The sequence below is a fragment of the Zalophus californianus genome, chromosome 12 (assembly GCF_009762305.2).
Source record: "Zalophus californianus isolate mZalCal1 chromosome 12, mZalCal1.pri.v2, whole genome shotgun sequence".
Classification (NCBI taxonomy): domain Eukaryota; kingdom Metazoa; phylum Chordata; class Mammalia; order Carnivora; family Otariidae; genus Zalophus; species Zalophus californianus.
Window position 1 is genome coordinate 84,008,134 of NC_045606.1, and position 23,328 is coordinate 84,031,461.

The 23,328-nt window shown below is 42.4% G+C and overlaps 1 protein-coding gene across 2 annotated transcripts in view; it reads right to left on the reverse strand.

Moving 5' to 3' along the window:
- Window positions 1-13,562, reverse strand: part of UBE2H (ubiquitin conjugating enzyme E2 H) — a 108,228-nt gene extending 94,666 nt beyond the window's left edge. For both annotated transcript variants that reach the window (XM_027573206.2, XM_027573203.2), the window contains exon 1: window positions 13,069-13,562. In XM_027573206.2, coding sequence (XP_027429007.1) covers window positions 13,069-13,121 — 53 coding nt within the window. In that variant the 5' untranslated portion in view covers window positions 13,122-13,562. The remainder of the gene's footprint in view (window positions 1-13,068) is intronic.
- Window positions 13,563-23,328: the final 9,766 nt, after the last annotated feature.

The following is a 23,328-nucleotide window of genomic DNA, read 5'->3' on the forward strand; positions in this document are numbered from 1 at the left end:
TCATGGAAAAACTGGTAAAATATGAATAAAGCCTGAAGTTTAGTTTACGGTAACATACCAAACAACCATTGTTGGTTGTTCTTAGTTTTGACCAATGTGTCTCTGTAACCTAACATAGGGGTAACCAGAACTGAGTGAGGTACAGAAACTCTCTGTACGATCTTTGCAGCTTTTCTATAAAACCAAAATTAAAAGCTTATCTAAAAAAAGTAAAAAGCTATCAAACATTAAGGCAAAAACAGTAGAAAATGAGAAAGGCTGCTTACTTCCCAAGCCTTCATCTCAACTTTTATAAAAAATTAAGCATCCCGGGGCGCCTGGCTGGCTCAGATAGTAGAGCATGCGACTCGATCTCAGGGTCATGACTTCAGGCCCCACACTGGGTGTGAAGCCTACTTAAAAAATAAAAAATTAAAAAATAAAATAAAATAAAAATGCATCCCAAGTCTTTATACACGCTTAGCTGTGTTAAGACTAATAACTGAAATTACTGTAACATGGAGCAAAACTGATCTATTAAAGACACCCAGAGTTTAAATATCAATGAAAATGTTGGCAACTGGGGCGCCTGGCTGGCTCCGTCCATACAGCATGAACCTCAGGGTCATGAGTTTGAGCCCCATGTTGGATGTAGAGATTACTTAAAAAAAAAAAAAAGTTAGCAATTAAATTTTCTACAGAAGATATCTTCAAAATACCTAGAGAGTATTAAAAGATATGTAAAATATTAACTACTGAACTGTTTTAAACTTTGACGGGATCCTATTTGGGCTCTGGACATACCTTTTACTCACCTGTATTCCCATTCCCTAAATTTACCTTTTAAAAACCAAAATATGATTTAGATAAATACAAAGTTTTGAAAGGAATAGCATGATGTCATTCTATGCGGATAAAAACTTCCGTAAGTCAGGCACTATTACAGGGCTTATATATATTTTTTTTAATTATTGACAGGTCACATAAAACTCAGACACCTCAAAAATACAAACACAATGCCAGCTAATCTACAAAGAGACACCAGAACATTTATATTAAGACCTACTTAGTGTCATTTTTCATTCTCTGACTCTTACATTCATAAATAAGATTAACAAAGGCATTAGGCTATACTATTTTTAATTCTATTTTTAATATAACAAATGTGACTACTAAATAGCAAAACTGATTTTATAAGTCAGAAATGAAAAATAGACTCCTTATTTCAACTTTGGCTTCTATTTTTGGTATCAATAATTAAAGTTACCAGAGTTTACTCTCCTAATCTGAAGCAGTCAGTACAACCAAGAATTAGTATTTCTCAAACTATTACTTAAAGCCACGAAGAGGGGGCAGCATGCCTGGGTGGCTCAGTCGGGTAAACATCTGCCTTCATCTGCCTTCGGCTCAGGTCCTGATCCCAGGGTCCTGGGATTGAGTCCCCCATTGGGCTCCCTGCTCAGCAGGGAGTCTGCTTCTCCCTCCCCCTCCCCCCTCCCCCCGCTCATGCACTCTTTCTCTCTCTGAAATAAATACAATCTGTTTTTTTTAAAGCCACAAAGGATATTGCCCAGAAATAATACAATTATTAATCTCAACTCAAAGAGCCGTTATATTCAGAAAGCAACCACTGCTTTGTAATACTATTATTTGCATTCCAGGTTTTCGCCAAGTAGAAAACCATGCTAAAATCTATTAAGTGTAATATCTACGAAATTGTCATCAGAACTTCATCAGAGCTGACAAAACACTGTAGGAATGACATTTAAGAAATAAAACAACCAGAACTGACAGACTAAAATCCTTATGTTTTATCCAATTCAGTAAGCCCCAATTTAAAAGCATACAAATCATACACTAATTTCTGATTCTATAAAAAACAGAATTTCTAATTCTATTACCCATTAAGCAATGGAAAGATAAGACCTGTATCTGTGTCAATTAAGATAATCCAGTTCCAAGGCTTGTGCATACATACCAGATCACCCCCCAAAACGGAAAATAAGCACAAGTAAACATGGAATTTCATTTGTCATTCTTTGAATTACAAGATGCAAAGGGCCTAGAACTTAATCCTGGGAATAAGCTCCCACACGAGTAGGGGACTGTTCCCATTTACCCTGCCTTAAGAACACAGGCAGATGGATGCTGGATGATAAAGACCTCTAGACTTCCTACCTTGAGACTTATTCAAAGAAAGCAGAGTCAGCAGTTTCTGAATCTCAGAAACACTGACCAGATAATATAAAACTAGCTTAGAAACACCAAATTGTTCAGAGACAAGGAGAGACCAGGACCTTTAAAGTATAGGAACACAAAATTCAGGTGTCACATTCCATTGTGTCTGACTTCACTGAACAGAGTTAAGGCAAATCTAAGGCATAGCCTATTTTTACATTCAGAGGACACACAGCAAAGTTGTATACTACTGTGTATTTTTAGCATAAGTTCTAGTTTGATAAATAATTGCCAGACCGCACAAAGTGAACTAGGCCAAGTATACTGATTTCCAAACTCCTAGAAAAAAGGATCTGGCTTTACTACTACTTCTGGTTAAGCTTGAATGTAAGATAACGTGAAGGATCTGGAAATACCTTATCTTCAAAGGTTTATTTGTGTACTTTCCTGCCAGTGTATTTAACTTTTGCTCGATTTTGAGAAATTAGTCAAAGTTTAAGTTAGGAACACCAACAGAAAAAGAAAAGAGACATACAAATGGAAATATATGAAATGAAATGATAGTCTTGATGAGCCACCAATAGTCTTCTTGATATATCATGGTTTATAGGTTATAAAACTCAGCTAAATCTCAAAGGAAATGCCACACTAATTACTCAAAGATAGAATCTGGTACCTAACTATTCTGACCCAAGAGCCTACAGAATGACAAGACAGAAGCAAAGTAAGGTGTTCTCAAGTATATAAATGATTCAATACAGGTATACTCAAAATATATGTCATTTGATCATCAATGACAGCATTCAAGACCTGCCTTTCTTAACTGCCAGGAGAAATGGGCAGCAATCCAGACAATCAGACTAAAGAACACACTCAAAGGTCTACTTCCTCTCTTTCCTCCACCCATAAAACAAATCTGACTTAAAAGTATTTTGTTTTTGTTTTTGTTTCTAATCTCTAAGGATACAAATGAATAAAGGAGCAAGAAACAGTTTTTTCCCCCCTTTATTCATTATGAAGATGGTGGCTGTAGCTAATTGAATGAATTAGTTGGTAAAATTAACAGATGTTAGTATGTCAAATGCTGTTGCCAAGATCAGTGATTTCTGTTATCAAACATGTATCATGTTCTACATTTTAATGTACTTTGAATATGTGAACATGAATGTAATGTGCAATAAAAACCCCAAATCTCCAAGATCTACATCATGGGATGATTTCATTATAAAAGCCTTAGTTTAAATTAGCGGTCTGACCAAGTACTAATTCACAGCTATGGTACCACATATAAAGGCCATACAAAAGTGACTGTTAATGAAAAAAAAGTAAATTGTTTCTTTCCTTTGGAGTGAAACAAAAAGGGTTATATAGTTTCAGGCTGTGTTCCCAAGGAGACTTAACTAATTTATACACAGATTTACATAGATTAGCAAAAGGGTACTAAACATTCAGTAGTCTGTAAGATCATAAAACAATATAATCAACTATATTACACCCAATGATCTCTTACGAACACAATTCTAACTGAATCAACTTCCTATAGGTAACCACAATGGAAAGGTTTACCCCATTTTTTTAATTTTTAAATTAATCAACATTTCTGAAACTAAGCATCATAAAGTCAACTGATTGAAAAGCAATATCCAGGTAACAGAGTTATAATGGCACCATTTGGACAAAACAACTACATTTATTTTCACTAAGCTGAGTAGTAACCCAACTGCTTCTGAGGTAACACGAACCAGGCACACTCTGTATCTACTTTTCTATTTATGTTACCTCAACTAAGATTTTAGACTCCAAGAAACCTTGAAAAGTGTACATGATAAAAACATGATACATGGAAAAAGAAACATTTTGCTTAATGTTAAACAGAAAACTCATAACTTACAATATTAATAACAATTTCACACATAGGGAATATCTTTATACATAATACCTCCCTAAAAATGTCTAAAAGTTAGAGACCAAGAAGTTGAAGAGATAAGATTCCATTCCCAATTAAGCAACATTCTATATCCCTAAATATGGTCCCTCCAAGTGGTACCTGTTGTGGGCCCAGAAGCAGACCCACCAGCCATGACTGTCTTCCAGAGGATGACTAAGTTCAGCCAAGCCTCTCCCCTTCACATGGGTTTCCTACTCCTCTCTGACTTCTCTGCAGGGCCAGGTCAAAAGATCAGCAGCACCTATATACACCTCCAATCTTATGCCCTGGATGCCTAAAAAGTGGGGGAAGGCAGAAGGATCCTTCACCCGCATACAGCTTCCCTGTGGGGCTTTCCACCACCTGGCTCTTGAGGTTGGCTTCTGCCAGGCATAGCAGCCAGCACAAGCACCAGCCTGCAAACAACCAGACACCCTCTGCAAGCATCTGGTGAGGTACAGAGAAGAAACTACAATAGTACCTACACATAAAAATAGTTCTTCTAAATCACGATACCCCCGGGGCACCTGGGTGGCTCAGTCGTTAAGCATCTGCCTTCGGCTCAGGTCATGATCCCAGGGTCCTGGGATCGAGCCCCACATCGGGGTCCCTGCTCGGCGGGGAGCCTGCTTCTCCCTCTCCCTCTCCCCCTGCTTGTGTTCCCTCTCTCGCTGTGTCTCTCTCTGTCAAATAAATAAATAAAATCTTTAAAAAAATTAAAAAAAAAAATCACGATACCCCCACCCGAGAATTACTAATGTAACAACAGTCTCTCAAAAGTACACACTGACTTTTCTGTGTTTTCAAAAGGTTCCTATATTGCACTTTAATTACATTTTGGCAATCTGAAAATAACACACTCTTAATAAACATGCTCAGAGCGCCATCCTTGTGTCTGATGACTGAACCCAAAGTCTCCCCACCAAATAGTCGGTGACTGCAATCTGAAACAGGCATAAACGAGGAAGTTGTCTTTTTTCTTGTTAGCCAAGTTAAAAGTTCCAGCTGCCAGTAGTATGTTAATTGTTAAAGCAACAGGCAGGCAAACACCTACATATAAATTCAAATGCTTGTCATTTATAAGAATGTGACAATAGCAACTACTACAAAGCAATGTCTTTTTTTTCTTATGGCAATGTCTATCAATCTATCAAATAAATTACATCATGTAACGCCAAAAAGTAGAAAAGAAAAAAAAATCCTATTTTGTTAAAAATTAACTTTAAAAAAATTCCAGGGAAACATATTAAGGAAACTATTAAAGAAACATATTAAGGAAACATATGATCTGTTTCCGGTTCTGCCTGAGTTGCCATTGGTTCCTGAATTTAGTCCATATGAAAATTAAGATACTATTCAGACCTCGAGTTCTACATCAATATTTATAAACTGCTATAAATGTAATTGGAGGTGCTAAGTAAAACTAACAAAAAAAATTCTTATCAATATCAAAAAGAAAGGGAACCATCAACAAATGGTGTGTTTATCTTCTCAGAAAACGGTAATAGTCTTACTAACAAATGCAAAAATAAGTTTTTTGTGACCATAACTCCTGAAAGTATCATGTCAAAGGGCCATAAAACAAAAAATATTTTACAATGAAAATCTCGTTCACTAATTTTGAATGGAGGAGAGAGAAAAACAGTTACAAAACTAGCTTTGACTGAGACTAGAAATCAGTGCTTTAGGGTGCCTGGGTGGCTCAGCTGGTTAAGCAACTCCAGGTCATGATCCTGGAGTCCTGGGATCGAGTCCCACATCGGGCTCCCTGCTCAGCAGGGAGTCTGCTTCTCCCTCTGACCCTCCTCCCTCTCCAGCTCTCCGTCTCTCATTCTCTCTCTCGCAAATAATCTTAAAAAAAAAAATTAGTGCTTTAGAATGTTATTTAATGGGATTCCCTTAAAATACAAAACAAACAAAAGGTCAATGTCACAATTTAATTGTGTGTGAAATACAATCATCAGTCAAAATTAAATTCAGGCCACCTGTTAAAAGGTTAAGCTTATACCTACCCCATGATTCAGCTATTCCATCCCTATATATTTACCTAAGAGAAAAGAAAATATCCATCCAAGCAGCTTCATTTGTAATAGCTCCAAATGAGAAATAACCCAAACGCCCATAAAGAAGTAAATGCATAAACAAACTGTGGTATAGCTACACAATGACATATTACTCAGCAGTAAAAAGAACAGGGTGAATCTCAAAATATGATGAAAGAATTCACATAAAAAGTACATACTGTATAATAACATTTATATAAAATTCTAGAAAATGCAAAATAATCTAGGGCGCCTGGGTGGCTCAGTTGGTTAAGCGACTGCCTTCAGCTCAGGTCATGATCCTGGAGTCCCGGAATCGAGTCCCACATCGGGCTCCCTGCTCAGCAGGGAGTCTGCTTCTCCCTCTGACCCTCTTCCCTCTGGTGCTCTCATTCTCTCTCTCTCAAATAAATAAAATCTTTAAAAAAAAGAACAAAGAAAATGCAAAATAATCTATAGTGACAGAAATCAGATCAATGGTTGATTATGTTGACAGACTTCATGGGTGATATTTATGCAAAACTTACCTAATTTATCACTTTAAATATAGTTATGTCAATTATACCTCAGTAAAAAACAAAAGGAAAAAAAAATTCCAGATACCAAAACTAATTCTATAGCTCTTGCCAGTCAGATCTAATCACGAATGTAATATATTTAACCTACCAACTCACAGTAGGCACTTTGAGAAGTACAAAAGTGTCCTTAATTTAAGGATCACCATTATCTCACACACACACACACACACACACACACACACACACACACACACGCAGTTTAAAACAGAGAGCTCAGAACTCATTTGTCATCACTATGACAGGTTGATTGCTTCACTGCTGAAATCACACCAACTAAAACACAACAGAACAAAATGAGAGCACAGAGTATGGGGACCCACGATTTTTAAATATTTTAATTCAAATGGTTACTTTCTTTGATCTAGAACAGAAAAAAGAAATATTTTAATTCAAATCATTACCTTCTTTGATCTAGTAAAAAACAGAAATAATCCAAAAAGACAAGAAAAGCCTTATGTGCAAGATGTTAATTTCAATCTTATCACAGAAAAATGGCCAAGAATTAAATCAATGGCATGGGCATAGAATGACATATTACATGACCTCTTCATTATGTTTCATACTTTTCATCAGGAAAATAAGCTGTAAGTAGTCAGCAAAAACAGGGCACATACAGTATGATCAACATATAGTATGAAAATAATATATGGGGTGTAGGAGACTGATAAGAAAAAACACTATAATGTTAATATTTGAGGACAGTGGTTCTTAAACTGTAGTCCCTGGACAAACCTTTCAGTATCATCCAGGAACCTGTTAAAAAAAAAAAAAATTTTTTTTTTTTTTAAAGCTCTCTAGACCCACTGAATCAGACAATTCCGGAGCTGGTACCCCAGCAACCTGTTTTAACAAACCCTCCAGGTAATTAAGATCACACTAAAGTTTGAGAACCACTGTTTAAAGGATAGGATTATGGGTGACTCTTTTCTTTCCTTTTTGTAACCTATACTTTCCTCAATTATCTTACTATTTGCATAATCCAATTAAGTTTTTTCATTAAAGTATTTTACTAAAACATAAACTATGGGTCTATAGTCAAGAAGCTATTATACCATAAGCACTTTTACCAGTCTGAACTGCATGCCTAAAAATGCAACGATTCTCGGAATCATCAAATCTATTAATAGTGAACAAGATAGGGGCACCTGGGTGGCTCAATCGGTTAAGCATCTGCCTTCTGCTCAGGTCATGATCCTAGGGCCCTGGGAATGGCCTCCTATCCGGCCTCCTATCCGGCCTCCTGTCCGGCCTCCTGTCCGGCCTCCTGTCCGGCCTCCTGTCCGGCCTCCTGTCCGGCTCCCTGCTCAGCGGGGAGCCTGCTTCTCCCACTCCCCCTGCTTGTGCTCTGGTTCTCTCTCAAATAAATAAAATCTTAAAAAAAAAAAGTAAACAAGATACTATTACATAGTTGTGTGTGTATACACGCACATAAATCCATGTGTACACACACATATAAAACAGGTCAAGGTGCTAGGGAAATTGCACAACACTAGGAAACCAACAAATCCAGGTTTTTTCTAATACATGCACACAGTGTTAAGTGACTTTTAAGGGTCACATTTGCAAAATATTTTTTCCCCTAAAAGATGAATTTTTAGGCTTGTGTGTAATTTACTAGAACTGCACTGCAGGACTGATATTCTGAAGCTGTGAATGCTTACTCATGTAGGTTCCTGCTTAACAAAAATAAGTACCAGTGCGTTATATTTGTCACCAAAATCTATGCAGAGAAGACAAATTCAGAACACTGGGAGCTGCCAGCTTTAACTTTTAGCTTGAAGATCCACCTTCCACCTCATCATCTCACAAAAACAGAGGTCACAGGCATTTTTAAAAGCAAAACACCGGTTCTCTGACACTGGAGCTAGTTAAAAGATTACAGAATTATCTACACTTTGCACAAATTAAAGAGTAACAAAGACTACTGATTTAGGGATAGAATAACTACTGATTAACAACAAAATACCAAAGTTGATATGAAAGAAACAGCTAAGCGTTTTAAAGTTTTTGTTTCCACTTTTTAACATCTATCTTTAAAATACTAGGAATACATATCCCCATATATCCCATGGCATAAAATTCACTTTTTAACCTTTCTACTCCTTGAAAAGTCAACTCTGAAAGTAAATACAAGTTATTCAAAAAGCTGCTACATAGAGTGTTGACCTACTATAAACAGCTTCTACTTTGATTTCTTGTTTTGTTTTAACTGGTTACATAAGCATCATGACCACCCACACTGAAATTTTTCACTACTAAACCCCCAGCACCTAGCACCAAGCCTGGCATAAAGACGGTGCTCAAATGTTTTAGGGGGATGAACTTATTATTGAAACCATCTGAAACCCTAAAGCAGACACCCAGGATTCTCTAAGACTTCACTAATGCCGTTAATGAATTTAGTAAAAGTCACTGCCCCTTTCTAGCACTCTTCAAGCTTTTGCAGGGAAAATTTACATTTCTACCACCCTTTTGAATCCCTGCGTGAGTCATATAAGTACATTTAAAGTGGTGGCATATCCTATTTTAAGTTACTGCAACTCCCTCTGAAAACTTATTATGAAGTTCCAAAATCTCACCAATAACAAATACAGCGTATGCCAAGTTCCCATTATTACCAGGTTCACGTTTCTGATTTAACCTTGAACATTTATTTCTTGTACTCTAAAAGGTCAGGTTTTCCTCTTTTTATCCCTTGAAAATACACTTGATCCTGTAACACTACTCACAAGGCCTCCCCAGCCCCTACTTCTTTTGTATATAAACACACTCTGGTCACACACTCCATCAGCTGTTTGTTAGCTCCGCCCCTCCTCCTTTTCCGGGTAGTAACAGAGCAGCCAATGAGCTGGGAGGAGCTGTGCCTGAGGCCTTTTGCCTGCATACGCTTTTCCAAAACAAGCAGCTCCAGCCTTCAGCAGGGGCCACTGGTTCACAGATAAAAGGATCACCAGGCTGTGCAACAGGGTGAGACGAGTAACCCCCACCAACAAGGAAACCCGTGTAATCTGAGCTGTTTGTTCCTCCACCAGGGAGAATTTAAACCGATATTCCTTTAGGGCAAATCACGCTTTAAGGTCACCAGAGTCCCAGTTCTCAGACAATCTAAATAATCAAGAGATGGAAACCTCAATGCTTGCCAGGCTGGGAACAGCACAGTATAACCAATCTACCTGACTTTGCAAACAAATGGCCACACTATTCACGACCATTGCACAGGATTTGGGCTGACTGTAAGTTTTTTGACTGGGACACATTCCTACAGGGCCCAAAAGTCAGTACATCAGTCTCTAGGCTCCTGGAGAGGTTTGCACAACCCTCAGGAAAGGATCAGAACAGAAACAATGAATGAGTCAGAGTTTCAGAACATAATCGCCCAGCAGATTATTAAGTGCATCGGTGCAAAACACTCACTCCCTGCATAACTTGAGAGTCAGCTCTCCTCCTACCAACCCGTCACAAAAGAAATATCACCGACTCCAAACAACAACCAGAGACAGTGTCTCCGAAAGAATCTCGCGAGCTGGTGGAAAGCAGTGGCCAATTAGTTACACATCCCCTTCTCTCCCTACCCCCACACCGCTACTTTCCTACTATATAGGTTCCCTGCCAAGCTGTAAATCGTGGTGGCATAATTACACTCAGGAGACAACCAAAAATGGGCTGAAACAGGAGATTGCAATGAAACCAGCTATCGGCCTCCAAACCAAAGAAATCATCAAGGGGCACTGAGGGGCAAAAAGCAAGTACATTCCTTCAGACCTTCTCTACTTCCTCTCCACCATCTTTCATTTTCAACCCCCGGCCCTTTCACACAATTGTACTAATTTTAATAGTGGGTTGGAAAATTCTTCCTTCAATTTTTTGCTAAATATACCTTGCTCAAAAATTAGTGGCTCCATTTGGGCCTACTAATACGAATTCAACAGAGAAAAGAGGCCACAAAATCTCTCATCCCCACAACACACATGCAAACACAAAAGGAAATACAAAAATTTTAACTTCCAAGTACATGAGACCAGAAAATAACAAATATGAAACAAAGATAACCTCTGGCTTTTAAGTCCTGAGACTGTTGTCCTCCTATCTCAGAGATCTATGATTTTAAAGCGCCTCTGCTTTCTTTTGTCAGAAAGGAGGAAGGTGGGGAAAGAACAGAAGGCCAATGCATCTTTGCCTTTCTTCATCTTCTACTAAAAATAAGCTATGAAATAAGCCACTTAGGGGAAGAAAAAAGAGAAAGACACCCTGCTGTTCTTTGTCTGTTTTCCTCTCCCTCTCCACCCCCCACACCCCGACTCCTAAATGCGGTAATCATTCTAGATGCCACAACTACTAAATGAACAAAAGGCACTGTATAGAAAAGGCATCAGGTCAAGTTAGGCCTCACCCTTTATCCTCAATCTTCTAAAAAATATGTATGCATATAATTCGAGACTCTGACATTGATCAAAAACAGCTGGAATTCTCTCTCCACCTCCATCCCAATTAAACATTAGGCAGAAAATTGCATTAGGTTGACAGTAACTCTCAATTCAGGGTAAAAATAACTCAGATTCTGCCACCATGTCATTTCCTAGTTTCTAAACAAAAATAAAACCCGAAACTGCTTTGTGTAAAATGTACACAGCCATAGCTACAAGTTTTCCTGCAACCTTATGAAAATCCAACATTACTGGTATCACTCACACATTTACAAAACTCAATCACAGTCACAAACAGCTCATAGTCAATTTCGCTTGTGCCTAGACATATATTTGGAACATGTATTTCATTATTTGCTCCTCTCTGTAATCCCCCCTTCCACCTCCCAAAAATTGTAAACTTCAAACCCTAAAACTTAGAAGTCTATCTACTGTTCCTAATTTCTAGCTAAGTTTTCCTGAGGAGAAAAGGACCTTATTCCTGAAAAGATTATGAAAAAAAAAAAAAAAATCTCTTACCCGGGCAACTTCCGACCCATCCCCCACTTCCAAACCAAATACAAACACTACTTTTTTTAAAACTTCGGAGAATTCCATAACTGAGTATTTAATAATAATCATCAATCTCTAAAAAGGAGAAAAACCGCCCAATCAAAAAGAGTAACAAATAAATGGAAGAAAGAAGGAATTCACCTGAAGAATCTAGCCAAACAACTTGAGTTATATAAACAAAACCCTGCAACAGGGGGAAATGGTGGGGGGATGGGGGTGAGGGAGAAAGAGAAGCAGGAGACAGGACTTTTTAACTGCGTTTCACACACCACCACTCCCCATCCCCATTTCCCCTTCTCCCCAGGGATTAGTTGTTCAGAACACTGGGCTCATTTCCTCTCCCCCTCAACCCTCTAAATTACCCCTCAAAAATTTTCTAGATTTGTCACAGGAACCTTCGCGAATTTCTCTAGCTGGTCATGAAATAATCAGTCTGGACTCCAACCAAAACCACTGCCTGAAGGCCCCTTATCAGTTACAGCTTTCCCAAGGCTACCTCCAGAGTACATAAAGTTGGGGGGGTGGAAATAAAGGGTGTCACTTGGTAAAATCAGGGCAGTTATTCCCCCAAGAACCTTACCCTCATAGAGGGAGTTTGCTTAAGTGGCTAGTATAGGGGCTATTTTGTCAAGGAGAGATCCTCTGTCTCTCCCTCCCCCAGCTGTCATATCCACAATATGGAGGGTGGCTTGCTGGAGGGCCTGGGGGTCCTCACCACATCCAACTATGGGTGGGACAGGCTTTGTCACTGAAAAGAAAAACGGTGGGGTTCTTCTAGGGACCAGAAAGCTTAACGAGGGTCTCCGATTTAAAACACTCAGAGCTCTTTATTACAACAGGGGGCACTGAGCAGACTACTCTTCCTAATATAGAAAGGAATTAGGGATAAAGGAGGTCACTTGAGTTACCCCAGTTCAAGAAGCATAGTGAATGTAGGGAATGGAGGCATCTCAAGAAAGGAAGAAAGGCTTCACTCTCGGGAATTTCTATCACGAGTCCCTAAATCCAGGGCGAGCAAACAGGAGAGACCCTGAGGTGGGCACGGCGGTCAAGAGAGGTGGATGGTCCTGCAAAAAAAAAAAAAAAAAAAAGGCCGTCTTGGGAATCCAAAACGTCGTGGAGGAAAGTCACGGGCAATGGGGGTGCAGAAGAGCGAGGAACAACGCACATTTCGAGGTGCTGCAGATAAAGGGGGGAGCTGAAAAGGCTCTTGGCTCCTGGGAGGTGCCAAGGAGCCGCCGTAGGCACTGGGGGGAGGGAGTAGAGGAAGGGAGCCTCGGACAGTGGCCTGGAGTACCCCAGGGCCCCTGCTTGGGTTTCAGGGGCGCCCTGGGCATCCCCACACCGCCCCCACTCGACAGCCCGAATCCCCCCTCCACGAAGGATACAGCTTGACCACGTCCGTGTCCATCCGCCTCTTGCCCGGACTGGGGGATGACATGGTGTCGCCGCTGCCTCCCCGTCGCCTGCGCCGCCGCCTCTCTCCTTTCCTCGGCCCGTCTATCACGGGCCCCGGGCCCCGGCTCTGAGGAGCCCGCGGCCGCGCCGGCTTCTCGGTGGAGGTGGCAACACCCCCGCGGTCCTGTCCGGTCCCGTCAGCCGCCGCCGCCGCCGCCGCCCCCCGCACGGGGGAACACCGGGCACTGTCCGGCCGAGTGGGGGTGGGGACCCCGCGGCGCCCGGCTCGGGCTGCCCCTCTCCGGCTGTGGGTTCCTCCGCGGCCTGGCCCCGGCGCTACTCTGCGCCGCGCGTCGCTCCCTCCTGCCTGCTCTAGCTCGCTCGACTGCTCGCCCGCTCACCCTCTCGCCGGGTCCCTAGCAGCCTCCACGACAAGCGGACGACTCCTGCTCAGTCGGCCTCTCTACCCCAGCCTCGCTCTGGGCGCCGTGACGTCACCTCTGTGACGTCATCGGAGGGGCGGGCCCAGCTGGCGAAAGGGGTGGGGCGCCGCCGCCGCGGCGTGGACTTTCCCGGGTGGTTCTGGGAGATGTAGTTCCTTTTTCTCTTGCCCTCCCAGCCCTGTGCCCCCTCCCCCAACTCCCCCACACACTTAATCGCTTAACTGCCAGTGTCGTTATCATCATCATAAACGATAATAGTAAATAATGGCAATATTATGACATTTGTATCTTTTAGGGTGATGAACCTCCTTCTCATATACACTGTTAAAAATGCTGTTCATTTGATTTGAGGTGGCAATTACTAGGATAGGCACCAAATCTAATTCCCACACCAGCAGGTTCCCTGCATCCTGCCCCGTCCTTGGATGGAGAGAATCTGTTTCCAGCGATTGTAGACTACAGCAAGGCTTCCCCAGAGCTTGCAAACCAGGGTTCATTACCCTTGATGTAGAGCGGGCCACTCTTTCAAGGATTAGACTTGAGGCAGCAAGTTGGAAAGACCAGAAATAATTTGGTACTAGCATCCTTATCCCACAGAGTATGAGGTAATTTAAAAAAGTGAATGACTGATAGAAGCAGAAACACCCAAAATATGCTGTCGTTCAAAGGACAAAGATTGTTCTGCCCTCCACACTCCTGTACCAATGCTATATACTCCATCATTAATTCCATAAATAATTATTGAGCGCCTACTGTGTGCAAATCACTCTGCTGGACATGAGGCTATGGTGAACTAAGAAAGACTTTAAATTTACACAGCCCTCCCAATGTGGTCTGTGGGTATAGAGTGTCAGCATCACCTGAGAACTTGTTAGAAATGCAGGTTAGAGCTTCACCACAGCCCTATTGCATCAGAATTTGCAGTTTAACAAGGTCCCCAGGTGGTTCTTATGTGAAGTTTGAGGGTCACTGCTCTACAAAGCACCCCATAAGAAGTGGTATAGGACCCAGGAGTCAACCAGGCAAAGGGGGCAGGAAAGAGTGATCTAGGCATCTCCTGATGTTTATATCACATTTTTGCTGCCAAAATTTTTATCTATTCCCTCTTTCCCATGAATACACTTGTACTTTGTCAGACCGTGTGCTGTGAGATGGGCCCCCTTATATAACCTCCCGTAGACACACACACACACACACACACACACACACACACACACACACACACACATCTGGGGCAGCAGCAATCAACTAAAATTGAGCATTCTTTACTCCTATCGTTCCATCCCTCCAAAGGACTAGTTAATTGTGTGTGATTAATATACATAAAATAAAATTTGCCATTTCAACCACTTTAAGTGCACAATTCACTGTATTAAATACATTCACAATGTTGTACAACCATCACTACCCTCCATTTCCAGAACTTTTTCATCATCCCAAGCAGAAACTCCATACCCGTTAGACAATAATTCCTCATTCATCCTCCACTCCCGCCCCCCAAGTCCCTGATAACCTTTACTCCACTTTCTGAGAAGGACAGACTATTTTAACTGCTTCTAAAAGGGGTACATTGGTCTTTCCTATTGCACATAGCAATTCTGTCAGAAGGAGGACTTGAGGAGATTTCTAACCCCTTTTATGTGACTACTTTGTTAAAGAGAGATAAGGATGGAGCAGAAAATCCTTCCTGACTGTCTCCTCTAGGCTCTCCAGGCTCCTATTGTTACTACTTCCTCTCCCAGCACGGCTCCTCACTCTCCTTCACCTGAGTAACCCACATTCACGCGCTAAGACAGTGATTCTCAACCTTTGGTGTACTTCAGAATCATCTGGGGAGCTTGTTAAGCTCACAAATGTCCAGGCCCTGCCGCTGGGGATTTTGATTCAGAAGGTCTGGGGTGAGGCTTGGACATCCATGTTTTTTAACAAGTTCCCCAGATGATTCTGATGCAGGCCATAGTTTGAGAACCATTGTTTGAAGATTCCAATAGACATCAGCACTTTCCAAACATCTGCCTGACCCCTCCAGGTGAGTCCTGTGCTTCCATAATATCCTATGCAAATAAGGATGTTTCTTCCCAACCTGAGAGCAAGGAGGCCGGCTCAGAGGACCCAAAGATGTTTTTTCCAGAACAGAAAGAACAAGTCAAGGATGGGACTCTTGAGAAAAAAAGGGCATGGGGTGGATCTAGAAATTATCCCTGGTGGGCTTTAATTTTTACAGATGCCATGCTGCTGTGATCTAAGCACTAAGGAAAAATTTCAGAGAGGTGTCTAGAGAAACTTGTTCCAAACAACAAGAAGGTGGGGCTGCTCTACCTAGAAATGCAATGGAGATTTAGCCCTCTGAGAAGTCACTGAAAAGCAATCACCTAGAGAAGAGTTATTGTCTAGTAAGTATCTTAGCTCTGGGTTACTCAGGACAAACCTGCCTTTCCCTAGCCCTTAATTATGCCTCAGCTAATTGCAGATATCCTCCCAGAGCCTCAGTGTTCTCATCTGTAAAATGGGGCCCATAATGCCCTACCCACTTGAGTGGGTTGATGGAATAAATGGAAAGGATGAATGTGAAAGCCCCTTGTAAATTATAAATTGCTTTTCATAAAGGTAACATGAAGTGTTGATTACAAGATGAAATAAATATATTATTGGTTGTGGTATTATTATATTATTAATCTCAAACCCCGTTTGCCCCACTCCTTATGCACTATCATTGAAGGAGAACGGCCTTCCGGTAGGGTTTTTATGTTTGTTTGTTTTTTTAAGATGTCATAGTGTCAATTCTTTCTCTTTGTGTGTTCACACTTTTATGACACGCCTTTTCTCTCTGGGCGCTTTGCCATTTGCTCCTTCGTAAATCCATTTCCTCTATTCTGACTTTGTCCCCTTTCCTCCATTGCAACCCCTCCCCTCAACTCTCTAGAGCCTCAGGAGACTCCTGAATCTGTCCTTGACCAGGTAGGTTCAAAAGGTGGCCCCAAAGTGGTGCCAAATGACAGCGTTTGTTTGACTCAGTTTTTTGGCTTACAAAACCTGGAGTTCCTCTTGAACAATGTAAGCATGTGCTCACCTTTTCCTTTACTTTTTTCTTTTTTTTCTTTTTCTTTTTCTTTTTTTTTTTTTTTGCATTCACCTTTTTTATGCAATGTTTTAGCCATTCAGAATGTCAATAATTTACTCTAAGACAACACTGGGACCTGGGAGTGTCTGTTTATATGTATGCACACACATGGCAATGTGCTGGAATGAACCATGTTTTTCCTTATCAGGTACAAGCAGGGTACCGTGAAGGAACAGCTGTCCACCCTGCCTGAGTCACCAGTGTTGCAATCTGGGAAATGTATTTGGGCCTGTTTATCTCTCCCCAGGGCAGGGCCAAGCTTGACCAATGGAGCCTCCGATCTCAGGAGCTGCTTCCCAAAGGCAAGCAAACAAGTTTGGAGAGAATATAATGCTTTGAGCAATACACTAAGAGGGAACAAGAGGAAAGCCATCATTTGATGGAGTGAGTGGAGGACCCCAGCCCATACAGCCTAAAAACGGCTCTCTTTCTCTCACTGAAGGCACCTGTTAACACAAGAGCTCTAAAGCCAAAGTGAATTTATCACTGTGCCCAGCAAATGTGAAGATCCCTCAAATAAAGCCTCCTGATTCCACTCGACCATTTCTATTGGGAAATGGGTTCATTTTGAGCGGGTACTCTCAGCATCTGAGATCACAGGTCCAGACCCCTCTAGACAGCAAAATAACAGCCGTTTCCTTGCTGCTTTGGAAATAAAACCTTAAAAATCACTTCAAGGGGCACCTGGCTGGCTCAGTCTCTTGATCTCAGGATTGTGAGTTCGAGCCCCACACTGGGTGTAGAGATAACTTAAAAAGAAAGAAAGAAAGAAATGTAATCATTTCAAGCCATCTCCGTGTAACCCTGTTACAATTTGTCCCCGCAGAAGCAGTCAGGGGGAGCTCAGGCACACGCAGGTCAGACAGCAGCAAGGACAGAAAGATTTCATCTCCTGCACAGGTTGTTTTTCTTGCTACCTGTGGCAACGGGCTCCTTGGACAAACAGCAATCCCCCAAAAGTGGCATGATTCAGAGAGAGCATAGAACTTAGGGACAGACAACCCCTTCCAGTCCCAGGCCTGCTGCCTATTATTGATATCATTTGGGCAAGTAACCTAACCTCTGCGCTTCAGTGTACTCATCTGTAAAATGGGACGAGATTCTGGCACTCCCCTTGCCTAGAGCAAATGGAAGAGATGTTCCATCCTCTAAAGTGCGAGTCATATATAAAATATTATCACGCCCCCCCATACACATGCACGCACGCACGCATGCACACCCCAATGCCAAGGCTCGAGGGAGCAAGAATCAAACTATTGACAGCTCCATCCACGGAACTGCTCACCTGGGCCAGCCGCCCTGTGGGGAGCCTTTGTTCTGCCACCTGTAGCCTCCTGTGCTTCCTTTGCTGCTTCCGTATCTCCCTGATCTGGAAATGCTGGAGGCCCCAGACTCAGCCCTCTCAGTCTCTGTTCTTCTTTATCTGCTTTTAATCCCTGGGTGACCTCATCCAGTCTCAGACTAAATTGCCATGCACACTCTGACTCCCCAATGTACATTTCTGATTGGAGCCTTGCCCCTGAACTCCAGACACATACATACAGTTACCTCTCCGACATCTCCCGAAGTCCCAAAATAAACTTCTGACACCATCCCCACCTCTTCCTCATATAGTTTTCCCCAGTCAGTAAATGGCAGCTATTAAATTGAAATATAAGAAACTGCCATTTCTAAAGTTAAGAACAGTCAAATATTGGCCACTTCGGTTCGACCTAATACATCCTGCCAGTGGCTCAGGTCAGAGTTGGGGTTATCATTCTCGACCCCTCTCTTTCTCTAACACCCTACATCCAAACTATCAGGAAATTCTGTTGGCTCCACTATGAAGTATATCCAGAATCTCTTTCCCACCATCTCTACCAAGTCATCATCATTACTGTAATCGTTTCCCAGCTGACCTCCTCTCTTCAACCCCCAAATTCATTTATACAGAAGCAAGTGATCCTTTTAAACCATGAATCAAATCTTGTCTCCTCACTGTTCAGAGACTCCCATTTCACTCTGTGTCAAAGACAAAGCCATCACAGGCTTCCCAGGCCTGACAGGAGCTGCCCCTACCCTTTTCCTTCACTTCTGTCTAGCCACGATGGCTTTCTTGCTGTTCCTCAAATACATCAAGCATGCTCCTGCCCCAGGGCCTTTGCCCTTGCCACTCTTCTAATCTAAAACAGTCTCCACTTAGATACTAACACAGGGCTTACTCCCTCATCCCCTTTAGGTCTCTGCAGAAATGTCACCTTCTCTGTAGAGCCTTCCCCGAGCACCGTATTTCAAACTGCAGTCCCAACTCCATGCCAGCACCTCTTCTTCTCTGTTTAGCTTTTCTCCCTAGGACTTACCAATATCTCACATACGACCTACCGTATTTTACTTAGCTCGTGGTGTATCTTCTCTCCCCACCGGAACGTAAGCTCTGTGAAGACAAGGATTTTGTCTGTTGCACTTACTGCTCTATGGCCGATGCCTACAAGAGCATGTGGTACACAGTATGGAATGAATAAAAGGAAAAAAGGAAGGCTCTAGCTGAGAAGGCAACAAAACATAAACAGCTTAAAGCAGTCCCTTGGAAGCTCACAAAGTTAGTTCTCCTTTAAAAAAATTTTTTTTTTATTTATGTGAGAGAGAGAGAAGAACAGGTGGGGGGTGCAGAGGGAAAGGGAGAAGCAGACTCCCCTCTCAGCAGGGAGCCCAACGCAGGGCTCCATCCCACGACCCGGAGATCATGACCTAAGCCGAAGGCAGGCACTTGACGGACTGAGCCACCCAGGTGCCCCACAAAATTAGTTCTTCCTTATGGTCTCTGAAGAGGTGCAGGAAACCTTATAAATTGAGCACCTACTCTGTGCCAGGCACTGCACCAAGGTATGTTACTTAGAACCTAACAACCTGGCAGGACTGACGTTATCTGCCTATTTTACGGAAGAAGAACCTCAGGCTCAAGGAAGTTAAGTACTTTGCCTACAGTCACCTAGCCAGTAAATGACAGTATTGGGATTCAAATCCAGGTCCTCAACTTCAAAGCCCATGACATTTGCAATCGGCCCTGCCACCCTGTTAGTTAATTCAAATGAAAAATGTAATTTGTTGACACTGATGAACTCATTCCTTTGAAGGTCCAACCCAAATTCCACCTCCTTTGTGACCGTGAAGACTTCCAGGCCATTCTAAACCAAATTAATGTTACTCTGAAAAGAAAAAGTCTCCAGTATTCCCCATTTCTGCAGATGGTACTACCATTCGGCCAGTTGCTGACTGTCCTTGAAGTGTCCCTTGACTGTTCTATTCCTCATGCTTACACCCAGTCCATGAGGAAACTCCATGAGCGCTCACTTCCACATGTCTGCCAAACCCAACCCCTTCTCTCTGTGTACATCCCCTCACTGAAGGTACCACCTTCTCTGCAATAAATCCATTTATTGGCCACTCTTACCCCCCAGGACCCCCACCCTCACATCACAGTCTATCCTCTACCCAGGAGCCAGACAGGGGTTTTATTTTTTTATTTTTTTTTTAAGATTTTATTTATTTATTTGAGAGAGAGAGAATGAGAGACAGAGAGCACGAGAGGAAAGAGGGTCAGAGGGAGAAGCAGACTCCCCGCTGAGCAGGGAGCCCGATGTGGGACTCGATCCTGGGACTCCAGGATCATGACCTGAGCCGAAGGCAGTCGCCCAACCAACTGAGCCACCCAGGCACCCCAGGCAGGGGTTTTAAAATATAATTCAGGGGGCGCTTGGGTGGCTCAGTGGTTAAGCGTCTGCCTTCGGCTCAGGTCATGATCCCGGGGTCCTGAGATCGAGTCCCGCATCCGGCTCCCTGCTCCGCGGGAGGCCCGCCTCTCCCTCTGACCCTCCTTGTGTTCCCTCTCTCGCTGTGTCTCTCTATTAAATAAATAAATAAAATCTTTATTTATTTTTTTTAAGATTTTATTTATTTATTTGAGAGAGAGAGAATGAGAGATAGAGAGTGTGAGAGGGAAGAGGGTCAGAGGGGGAAGCAGGCTCCCTGCCGAGCAGGGAGCCCGATGCGGGACTCGATTCCGGGACTCCAGGATCATGACCTGAGCCGAAGGCAGTCGCTTAACCAACTGAGCCACCCAGGCGCCCCAATAAAATCTTTATTTAAAAAATATATATGTATAATTCAGCCCAGATCGCTCCCCACTCACTGAAGTTCTTCAGTAGGTCATCCTTAAACACAGAATAGAATCTTAATTCTGTAGCCTCTGTGATGCTGTATAGTCTAGGTTTAGGCTACATTCTCAACCTCATTTCCTACCTCCCCCATATCCCCTCAGCCATTCTAGTTGCTTGAAATCATGGACACACCAAGCTCATTTCCACTTCAGGGCCTCTGACCTGCTATTCCCATTTCCTGGAATGCTCTTCCCCTACATCCTCAGGACCAACTCCCTCCTTTCTGCATGAGGTCTTTATTCAGATGTCCTGTCTTCAAAAGAAGCCCTTCCCTGACCACCCTGTGTTAAAAGGTACACCCCTTACTTTTATCTCCCTACCTTGCTTTAGCTTTTTGGTAATCTTTTTTTTTTTGCAGTTTGCAAAATGTTCAAAGATGCTGAAAATTTGAGGGAATAATACAATGATCACCCAAATACCCACCATCCAGATTTAACAACTGTTCACATTTTGCTATATTTGCTTCATCTGCCTACAGGCATGTGTGTGTGAAATGTGTCTACTTTTTTTTTTCTTGCTAAACCTTCTGAAAATAACCTTCAGACACTATGACACTTCAGCCCTATATACTTCAACATGCATACCCTACAAATAATGACATTTTCCCTGATAACCATATCATTATCACACATTAAGAAAATGAGCAGTGAGGGGTGCCTGGGTGGCTCAGTCAGTTAAGCGGCTGCCTTCGGCTCGGGTCATGATCTCGGGGTCCTGGGATCGAGCCCCACATTGGGCTCCTTGCTCGGCGGGGAGCCTGCTTCTCTCTCTGCCTGCCGCTCCCCCTGCTGTGCTCTCTCTCTCTCAAATAAATAAATAAAAATTAAAAAAAGAAAAGAAAATGAGCAGTGATTCCCTAATATCATCTAGTTTCCAGTCCATAATCAGATCTTTAAAAAATAAATCTCTTTTTTAATTGAAGTATAGTTGACATACAGTATTATATTAGTGTCAAGTATGCAACATGGGGGCACTGGGGCGGCTCAGTCGTTAAGCGTCTGCCTCCGGCTCAGGTCATGATCCCAGGATCCTGGGATCGAGCCCCACATCGGGCTCCCTGCTCAGTGGGGAGCCTGCTTCTCCCTCTCCCACTCCCCCTGCTTGTGTTCCCTGTCTTGCTGTCTCTCTCTCTCTGTCAAATAAATAAATAAAATCTTTTTTTAAAAAAGTATGCAACATAGTGATTCAACAATTACATACATTATGAAATGCTTACCATGACAAAGGTAATGACCATCTGATAATCAGATGTTCTTCACTGCCCCCTCTATGCCAGGTCTTCTTTTTGAGCTGGAATCCTTGAAGATTCATATAATATATTTTGATTTTATATCTCTTTAGCCAGAGGACAGTTGGGGAATTATGTTTTACATTTATAGCTCTTTCGGGCCTCAGCCCTTCCTCTATCCCCGCTCTCATTCCTACTCCCATCTCCATGCTATAGACACAACAGGCAGTTAATAAATGACTGATAATGATTAGCTGAAAAGTCCTACTCCTCCATACAAAAACTTGTATGTGCATGTTTATAAGCAGCATTATTCATAATACCAAGAAGTGGAAATAACCCAAACGTCCATCAGCTGATAAACGGATAAACAAAATGGGATCTGTCTACACAATGGAATATGGAATATTATTCGGCCATAAAGCGAAATTAAACCTGCTACATGCTCTGCCGTGGATGAGCCTGGAAGGTATTTTGCAAAGAGCAGCCAGTCACAAAGGACCCCATGTTGTATGATTCCTTTTACACCAAATGTCTACAATAGGCCTGTCTGTAGAGAAAGAAAATACACTGATGGTTGCCTAGGGCTGGGGGAGAATAGAAGAATGAGGGTGACCGCTAAGGGGTGCAAGCGTTTCTTTTGGGGGTGATGAAAATGTTCTAAAATTGATTGTGGTGATGATTGCACCACCCCGTGACTATACTAAAAACCATTAAATTATACACTTCAAGTGAATTGTATGGTAAGTGACTTAGCTCAGTCAAGGTATTATTTAGGGGTGCCTGGGGGGCTCGGTCAGTTAAGCGTCCGACTCTTGATTTCAGCTCAGGTCATGATCTCAGGGTCGTGGGATCGAGCCCCGCGTCAGGCTCTGCCCTTGGTGCGGAGTCCGCTTGGGATTCTCTCCCTCTTCCTCTGCCCCACCCCCTGCTCATGCTCCCCACCTCTCTCTCAAAATAAATAAATAAATAAAATCTAAAAATAAAGGTATTATTTAAAAAACAAAAACGAAACAAATCAGTCCTATTCTTCCATGTTGCTCCGGATCACCGCGGGAACAGATGGTGACCAAACATCCTCTTTCCTCCTCTCCCGTTTGCCCTCCTCCGGACTCTCCTTCCCTTTGAACATGGCAGAGGTGTGGAGGAATGGAGAAATGGAAGCTTCACCTGCTTTGGTGGAAGGGTCCTTTATCTTCTAGTCTGTTGACTGAGAAGAACTTCAACTTTTCTTTACACTAAAGGTGCTATGAGAGAGAGAG